General features: G+C 43.3%; 1 protein-coding gene and 1 long non-coding RNA gene across 11 annotated transcripts in view; one reads left to right on the top strand and one right to left on the bottom strand.

The window, feature by feature from the left end:
* LOC122564837 overlaps positions 1 to 3,151 on the top strand; it is an 8,955-nt gene extending 5,804 nt beyond the window's left edge. The window contains exon 3 of the long non-coding RNA XR_006316020.1: positions 3,058 to 3,151. This is a non-coding gene — a long non-coding RNA (uncharacterized LOC122564837). The remainder of the gene's footprint in view (positions 1 to 3,057) is intronic.
* LOC122564836 (serine/threonine-protein kinase Nek6) overlaps positions 1 to 9,768 on the bottom strand; it is a 266,799-nt gene that overhangs the window by 118,181 nt on the left and 138,850 nt on the right. For all 10 annotated transcript variants that reach the window (XM_043720147.1, XM_043720151.1, XM_043720150.1 and 7 more), the window contains 2 exons: positions 8,985 to 9,125; positions 7,640 to 7,702 (listed from right to left, as the gene is read on the bottom strand). In XM_043720147.1, coding sequence (XP_043576082.1) covers positions 7,640 to 7,702; positions 8,985 to 9,125 — 204 coding nt within the window. The remainder of the gene's footprint in view (positions 1 to 7,639; positions 7,703 to 8,984; positions 9,126 to 9,768) is intronic.

The following is a 9,768-nucleotide window of genomic DNA, read 5'->3' as shown; positions in this document are numbered from 1 at the left end:
TGTCTATACCCTTCATGATTTTGTAAACCTCAATCAGATCCCCCCTCAATCTCCTTTTTTCCAATGGAAATAAACCTAACCTATTCAACTTCTCTTCATACTAGCGCCTTCTATACCAGGCAACATCCTCGTAAACCTTCTCTGCACCCTCTCCAAAGTGTCCACATCCTTTTGGTAATGTGGCGACCAGAACTGTACACAATATTCTAAATGCGGTTGAACCAATGTCTTGTACAATTTTAACATGACTTGCCAGCTCTTATACTCAATACCCTGTCCAATGAAGGCAAGCATACTAAATGCCTTCTTGACCACTCTATCCACCTGTGCAGCAACCTTCAGGGTACAATGGACCTGCACTCCCAGATCTCTCTGCCCATCAACTTTTCCCAAGGCTCTTCCATTCATTGTATAATTCGCTCTAGAATTAGACTTGCCTAAATACATCACCTCACATTTGTCTGGTTTGAAAGCCTTCTGCCACTTTTACGCCCAACTCTCCAGTCTATCTATATCCTCCTGTATTCTCTGACAGACCCTTATGCTTTCTGCTACTCCACCAATCTTTGTATCATCTGCAAACTTGCTGATATACTAACAGTGCTCTCTTCTAGATCTTTTATATATATTACAAACAACAGTGGCCCCAATACTGACCCCTGTGGAACACCACTGGTCACCTTTCTCCATTTCGAGAAACTCCCTTCAACTACTACTCTCTGTCTCCTGTTGCTCAACCAGCTCTTTATCCACTTAGCTAGAACACCCTGCATACCATGTGAATGCACTTTCTCCATTAGTATACAATGGGGAACCTTATCAAACGCCTTACTAAAGTCCATGTATATGACATCAACAGCTCTTCCTTCATCTAATAACTTGGTCACTTCCTCAAAGAACTCTATTAATTTGGGTAAGGCATGATCTCCCCCACACAAAACCATGTTGCCTATCACTGATAAGCTCATTCTTTTATAAATATAAATAGATCCCATCCCTCAGTACCCTCCCCAGCAACTTCCCCACCACCGACGTCAGGCTCACTGGTCTGTAGTTACCCGGAATATCCCTATTACCCTTCTTGTACAGGGGGTCAACATGAGCAACCTTCCAGTCCTCCGGCACCTCACCTGTATTTAGGGATGCCACAAAGATATCTGTCAGGGCCCCAGCTATTTCCTCTCAGCAACCTGGGACAGATCCCATCCCATTTGTCCACCTTAATAACCTCTAGCATACCCAACACATCTTCCCTACTTATGCTAACGTGATCCAGACTAATCGAACTTCTATCTCTAATCTCAAGATTCATCATGTTCCTCTCCTCAGTGAACACTGATGCAAAGTAATCATTCAGAATCTCACCCATCCTCTCAAGTTCGGCACACAGCCTTCCTTCATTATCCTTTAGTGGACCAATCCTTTCTCTAGTTACCCGCTTGCTTCTTATATAAGAATAAAATGCTTTGGGATTTTCCTTAATTCTGTTTGCTAAAGCTATTTCATGACCCCTTTTAGCACACTTGATTCCTCGTTTAAGACTTGTCCTACTCTCCCGATATTCCTCGAGGGCCCATTCTGTTCTTAGCTGCCTAGACCTTATGTGCACTTCCCTTTCCCTCTTGGTTATTAACAATCAAGTAACAACAATTTCTTGCAATTTCAACTGAGTTCCTTCAAAAATGAATAAAAGTTTGAAGATAGCAGCATTCTTATTCCCATGGACCGAAGATTCAGCTAATTTCAATTCTCAAATAGAGCCATAGAGTTCTACAGCACGGAAACAGATCCTTCGGTCCAACGCTTCCATGCCAACGAGATAACCTAAACTTATTCAGCCCTTTTGCAAGCATGTGGCCCATACCCCTCTAACGTTTTCCTATTCATATACCCATCCTTTGAAATGTTGCAATTGGACCGGCCTCCACCACTTCCTCTGGCAGCTTATTCCATACACACACCACCCTCTGCGTGAAAAAGTTGCCCCTTAAGTCTCTTTTAAGTCTTTCTCCTCTCACCCTAAACCTATGCCCTTCAGGATTGGACACTCCTACCCTGGGGATAAAACCTTGTCTATTTATCCTATCCATGCCTCTCACGATTTTACAAACCTCTAAGAGGTCACCCCTCAGCCTCTGACAGAGGGTAAAGCCTTACCCTATAGGTAAACCCTCCACTCTTGGCAACATCTTTGTAAATCTTTTCTGAACCTTTTCAAGTTTAACAATATCTTTCTATTGCAGGAGACCAGAAATGAATGCAGTACTCTAAAAGTAGATTAGATTAGATTCCCTACAGTGTGGAAACAGGCCCTTCGGCCCAACAAGTCCACACCGACCCTCTGAACAGCAACCCACTCAGACCCACTCCCCTACACCCAACACTATGGGCAATTTAGCATGACCAATTCACCTAACCTGCACATCTTTGGACTGTGGGAGGAAACCGGAGCACCTGGAGGAAACCCACACAGACATGGGGAGAATGTGCAAACTCCACACAGACAGTTGCCCAAGGCAGAATTGAACCTGGGTCCCTGGAGCTGTGAGGCAGCAGTGCTAACCACTGAGCCACCGTGCTGCCATCGCCTCACCAACATCTTGGACAGCCACAATTCCCAACTCCTATACTCATTGACAACAAAGGCAAGCATGCCAAACGCCTTCTTTACCACTCTGTCTGCCTGCGATTCCACTTCCAAGGAACTAGGCACCTGCATCGCTAGGTCTCTTTGTTCAGCAACACTCCCCAGAGCCCTACCATTAACTGTATAAATTGGTACAGTTACAACTTTTAAAAGACATTTCGATAAGTACATGAATGAAAAAGGTTTGGAGGGATAAGGGCCAAGCGCAGACAGGTGGGATTTGTTTAGGTTGGGATTATGGTCGGTATGGAGTGGTTAGATCAAAGGGTGTCTTTCCGCGCTGTATGTCTCTTTGACTCTAAATCCTGCCCTGATTTGCCTTACCTTGCTCACATTTATCTAAATTAAACTGCATGTAAAGTGTTTCAATTATGAAAACTCGCAAGAAGTTTTTAAATATTGTTTTGTAGATGATCACGATTGCAAATAATAGTCGAGTGCTCTTCAGTCAAGCTCAACTGTCACACAACAACAAACAGCCTGCCATGCCAATGACACTTAAGGTTGACCGTAAGTTACTCAAAAATTTAAATCCTGAAACCCTTGGAATTAATTTTAACATATTTTGGCAAAGCATCATTTCACAGATAGTTTCTTTCCATGAATCCTGGTGAGTTTTCTCACATTATTGTCACAATCTAATCTCATTAACTACCTACAATGGCCCTATGGCACTCCTATTTATAGAAGATTATCACAGAATTTCTACAGTGTGGAAGCAGGCCAATCAGCCCATCAGGACTCTGGCGGTGGTATACTGTAACAGCGGGGAAGGAGAAGTTGGACTCTCTTCATCTTGGTTTTAATTTTATTCTGTGAATGGCGCTTATGTACAAACAAAGGTACATGCTTTTCACTGTATTTTATATTGAATGCACATGACACTAATTCATTCATATTCGACTCCACACTGATCCTCCAAACAGCATCCCACCCAGACCCATCTCCCTACCCTACACTGTGATGCTGTATTTCCCATTGCTAACCCATCTAGCCTCCACATCCCTGGACACTACTAGCATGGCCAATTCATCTAACCTGCACATCTTTGGACTGTGGGGTGAAACCCACCAAGACACAGGAAGAATGTACAAACTCCACCCAGACAGTCGCCTGAGGCCGAATCGGGTCTCTGGTGCTGTGAGGCAGCAGTGCTGTCCACCGAGCCACCGTGCCACCCCTTGTCTGACACTAGCCCAAATCTTCCAGTCACCACAGCCAGAGGTCATGCCACTTCAGGATATCCCAGGTGCTGGTACCATCCTTAAATCTGACAATGTGCATAGTCAGGAGGAAGGCAGTGAGCTGGAGTTACCAGCTACCTGTTCTGACTTGCATATCGGGAATTCTCGGTATCTAGGTTCAATCCAATGGGTGGTAGTCGAGGAGATCCCATCTGAGTGAGCCAAGATTAAGTAATAATGGAGGCAATAGTGAGCAATAATCCCAACTAATAGGACAACAGCAACTAAAACACTGCTTCATGGCTTTCATTGAATATCAGCTGTATAACGATAAACATAGCTGTAAACTAATGCATGGGACATTAGGCGTAAAAATCACAACAATAATAAATTCATCCAAACTTCCAGCAGTTGCATTTGTTTGGATTAGCTGTTGAACATTGTAGAGATTATTCTCTCCCATTTTTTATTATAATGAGCTGCCAGAGGAAGTGGAGGAGACTGGTACAATTACAACATTTACAAGGCATCTGGATGGGTATATGATTGGTCAGGGTTTAGAGGGGTATGGGCCAAAGGCTGAACAATGGGACTAGATGAAGTTCGGATATCTGGTTGGCATGGACAAGTTGGACCAAAGGGTCTGTTTCTGTGCTGTACAACTCAATGACTATTCCCCCTCCCCTGTCTCCTGTGTCAACATTTTGCCAGGAAAGTGTTCAAAGGACATTGACTATCCTTTAATACCTTAAGTATGAGCCTTGTCCAATACCGGTCAGTTATCACAGCTGGTATGTTCCAGTCCTCACCTAATGTCCTGCAGCTGCTAATTATTCCTTCAAATTGGGAATGCTGTCTGATGTTCCTCTCCCTCACCAATTGTGTTGAAGGTCACTTTGATCACCGCACTCCTTAGCCTAGCCCAAAGATTCAAACTGCAGTGTTTCAGTGGATAGGTTTGGGCAATTTCACAGTGATGTTCACTGTGGCCAGAAATTCCAATACACAGACAACAGCCCTCATGACCTGAGCTTTGGAAATATAGACTTACATCAGAAAAGTCCTGATGGAAATCATCTGCTCTTTTCTGATAATCAGTAAAATGAAGCAGGCAGATAAGTGAGTAAATGCTGGCATGTATGAAGCAAAGAATCCCAAACTGTGAACCTTGGAATCACTTTGGAAATGAATGGAATCCCTGGAAGACTAAACAGGGGAAATGTGAAACTCATAGCACGGCTGCCATGCCATATGCTGAACACCTAAACATAACTTTCACTCACATACAACAACCTAATGCTGTGGATGCTGGAAATGTGAAATGAAAACAGAAAATGCTAGAGGCATGGTGGTTCAGTAGTTAGGTGAACTGGCCATGCTATATTGCCCATAGTGTTCAGGGATCTGTAGGCTAGGTGCATTAGGCATAGGAAATGTAGAGTATGGGTGGATTACTCTTTGGAGGGTTAGTGTGGACTTGTTGGACTAAATAGCCAGTTTCCACACTGCAGGGATTCTATGAAAAGCTCAGAAGCCTGGCAGCACCTGCGGACAGGGAGTTAACATTGTGAGTTCAATGTGACTCTTCTTCGGAATTAAGTAGGTTCTAAACAGTTATGCTGAGGTTCTCCAGTATTCTCTTAGTTCCTCCTCATCATGCACTACGCCTCATCTGTGGGGCTCAAGATATTCTGTTCTGAATGTCACCCTGTAACTGATTACTAGGGACATCTTTATTTTCCTTTTTGTTTATCTGTCTCTGTCTCTCTCTCTCTCTTAAGGAATATCACACTTCCCTCTCAAATTGCCTGCGTATCTCTTAATTCTCATCAGGTGCTCACTTCAGTGTGAAAGCACCAATGTGCCTGTTCCTAGCACTTACCAGAGCAAATATTAGAAAATGATGGAGATACAACCCAGAACTTGTACTCTGGTCATTTAAAAGGATGGAGATGCAGGTGGTGAAGTCTCTGATTTTGTAGCACACATCAGGAGCAGGGACATCAGAATAAGGATTTTAAAATACTGTATTGTTATTGCACCTTCCATGGTCTAAAGATGTCCCAGAGCTTCACAGCCTACAAATTAAAAGGTAACCACTGTAATCCAGCACTTTTGCATGCAATTCTGCTCTCCTTCCTATCAGAAAGATGTTGTGGAACTTGAAAGGGTTCAGAAAAGATTTACAAGAATGTTGCCAGGGCTGGAGGATTTGAGTCATAGGAAGAGGTTGAATAGGCTAGGGCTGTTTTCCCTGGAGCGTCAGAGGCTGAGAGGTGACCTTATAGAGGTTTATAAAATCATGAGGGGCATGGATGGGATAAATCGACAAAATCTTTTCCCTGGGTTGGGGGAGTTCAGAAATAGAGGGCATAGGTTTATGGTGAGAGGGGAAAGATATAAAAGAGATCTAAGGGACAACGTTTTCATACAGAGGGTGGTATATGTATGGAATGAGCTGCCAGAGGAAGTGGTGGAGGCTGGTACAATTGCAACATTTAAAAGGCATCTGGATGGGTATATAAATAGGAAGGGTTTGGAGGGATATGGGGCGGGTGCTGGCAGGTGGGACTAGATTGGGTTGGGATATCTGGTCGGCATGGACGGGTTGGACTGAAGGGTCTGTTTCCGTGATGTACATCTCTTTGACTCTGAGAGTTACACAGTAATGATTGTGTCTTCAGGAAAGGGATACAGGTTGGCCAGAACAGCTTCAAATAATGGCAGAGAGCTCTTACAGTCATCTCAATGGAGCTTTTCTGCTTTAATGTTCATCTGAAAGATATTTGAAGTCACTGTCTTTGTCGGCAAGTGTGGAACACTCCAGGTCGCAGGTTCGCGACCTGTTACACACATTCTGCCTAGACTTCCCTCTCAGGAACATTGGTGTGTAACAGATTCATCTGATCCAAGACTCTCACCAGTTCTCCATTTCTGCCAAAAGTGAAGTGGACCCTGAGCACAATGTGGCACTTCTTCAGTGCCAGCCAAGCTGACGTGCTTGAGTCCTTGAAGTGGGGTTTCAGGAGACACTGCTATCAACTGAGCCAAATGAGACAATGTAGTTGATAAAGAGATCTCAGATTTTCTTTCTGAATAACCGTATATGTTAATCGACTGGTTTAACTGTTAAGCAGCTTGGCCCAGGCGGCTTTCATCAACATGTTGGGAGTCCCAGATGGTAGCGGGACACTTAAAGCTGCCAACATATGTGAAAGGAATTTCATCAGTTCCCAGCGAGCCTGCTAAATGAAGTGTACCACTTTAGGGAACAGACTGGCACCCCATCTGTCCCACAGTGGGTTTCCTATCAGCAGAGTTTCGCAGCTGCATTTCTGTTAAAAGTTGAAGGAAGTTTGAAGCTTATGCATCCAGCCTTTGGGCATAGGGAAATCCGTAGAGAGTCATTTCATCATCTTCTGTCGAACTATTAACTCCAAACAGCACAGGCTGCTTCGCTGAGCAGATTTTCTCGTGGTGGTGAGTTAAAAGTGGGGCAATGTTAGTGAAAACTGCTGTTCGATCTGTATTTAGCTGCAATCACTTGCAGCCTAGCTAAACCAATACCAAAACCAGCAGAATCAAACTGGTTCCGGAATAATCTGCAGAAAAGGGAACTTGTTCACAATTGAGCTTACACCGACCCTGAACTAATTCACTGACTTGTTCTGAGTGACAAATTAACCATTATCTGATGTCTAACACTTGATATAATTTATTATTAAAAATGACTTCCAGGACTTCCAAAAACAAATTTTAAAATTCTAAAAAGATACCTGGTTATAATTACACAATCTGAACACAATACCTTTAAAAGGTCAATCTCATTGATGCAGTCTTGCCTTGCTTTAGCATCCATCATTTCGAATACCTTAAAAAGACAAGCACAACCAAGAAATCTGATTTATAAAAATAGTTAGCATTCAGGCATCATAGCCAGGTAGCTACTGTAGCTCACAGTTCTCTCCTCTAATAAGCGGCTTCTTGGAGTTGGTCAATTCAATCATATTTCCTAGCAGCTGGCCAGTCAGCAGTTGTGAGGCTGGTAGGAACGTTAACTACCTCTTGCTGCAGTAAGACTGGGGGAGGGGGCTACATTGTAATCCCTAATGCCCAAAGATCCCTCCTCACGGGAGTTTCCCCTTCATCTTACAAGATCTACTATCACCCGGCCATCCTAAATTGTCAATTCCAAATACCTGACCAAGGACACTGCCTTTTCACCATATCCCACCTGCCTCAGCAGTATCCAGCTCTTCCAGTTTTGCCCCTGGGGGGGTTCAGTGTCCTACAGCCCTCAGGTTGAGGAGTCGACCTGCCTTCCTGAATTGGCCCATGGTCCCACAGCCACTAGTTTAGTTGGGTGGACAGTGGCAAAGTCACTGCCAGTCAGTGTGGACATTGGGCTGGCCTTCTGCCCGGGTCAGGACACCAAAGACCATGGTAAATATTCAGCCCCATTTCTTTTGTTATTGTGACGAAACAAAACAATACTATGTCTTGCATCTAATATTAAATATATTAATATTAAACCTGCAATTTGGAAATCTTGGTTGGCATCAACCACACAGGCTCCCACAGACTTGCTGCTGTCAGTGTGGAGAGAATCTGAATGTAATGTGAACAAACATTTCAAACGGATTTTCCAGGTTATACTGACCTGTGGTTACTGACTGGTGAGATGCAGGAGCTGTTACATGACACACTGGTCTAAACTTCAGGCAGGGTGTAATCAGAATATTACTTCCTGTTCCCCTCACCCAGAGCCAGTTTCACTCCCCTGTGAGCTTTGCTGACAAAACGAGGCAATGCCAAAGTAAGAACTATTTCCGTGTGATTTTCTTTAAGATGAAATTTTCTGCATCAAGTCAAGCAATGTGATCTGCTGATTGCACGTGAGGGAGAAAGGGAGGTATCTGTGTGAGAGTTTCAGTTTTCTCAAACTTCTGAAGTAAATTTCCTGAGTAAGAGTTGTATGATGCAATGGCAAATCCATTTATGAAACCGATATTGTTACCCCAAGAAGAAATTGCCCTATCACATTGTGTCGGCCTGGGCTACTTCCTTCCCCATTGTAACTTAAGGAAATTTTATAGTACAGTAAGCTGTTATTGCTAGTGAAACATTCCAACGCTTTTGACAAATTCTCTTACCTGGACTTTTTTTAGTGCAACTGCTTTTCCATTATGAAGACAAGTTGCTCGATATACTTCGCTGAACTGTCCCCGGCCTATTTTCTTCTCGATTTGGAAATCTGCCAGTCGGCTATGGTAGGTGTACGTTGGGATATGCTTCTGTTCAAAAGGAGAAAGCAAGTTCACAATTTATTTTACCAACAAAGTAACTACTTAAGGGACCTTGATGAATAAACATTCTCAAATTCTCATTTATACTTTGTAGTTCGTGAATCCTTTCAGAAATCTATAAATCGAAGCTCTAGATTTAAAGTCCACAAATGGAAGTATTTAACAATCAAAATCATGAAGGCGCTCACGTGGTTTAATTTGGGAGTACATGGCTGATTGTGGAACTGAATCATATCTCAAAGGGAGATCCCAGGTTTGATGGCACTGTGCTTACTAAGCTTGTTCACGTTAATTGAATGCAGCATAAAGAAACTGCAACTAGCTGCCCGACTATGCACATGATCTTGCTCGTGGGTGCTATTAAAAAATACTTGGCTCATTAAATTCATAGCAGACTCAACAGCAGATTTGGGCCATTGTAGGAGGAATGAGTGTGATGATGGTAGAAAATTGTATACAAGTTGAATGAATGTAATAATAAAATTGAAAATGTTCCAAAGAAGTGACAAAAAATGCTCAGAAGGGCTCAGAATGCAGAACAGTCAATCATCAGCCTTTGCAAATCTGAAGGGCCAGGGGTTTCTAAGGAGGGAAAGGCTCAGTACTGACAGGTGAGAGAGCAGCTGAACAC

This window comes from Chiloscyllium plagiosum, chromosome 30, assembly GCF_004010195.1.
Source record: "Chiloscyllium plagiosum isolate BGI_BamShark_2017 chromosome 30, ASM401019v2, whole genome shotgun sequence".
Lineage (NCBI taxonomy): Eukaryota > Metazoa > Chordata > Chondrichthyes > Orectolobiformes > Hemiscylliidae > Chiloscyllium > Chiloscyllium plagiosum.
The sequence above is the reverse complement of the archived record's forward strand: the minus strand, read 5'-3'. Positions and strand labels throughout refer to the sequence as shown.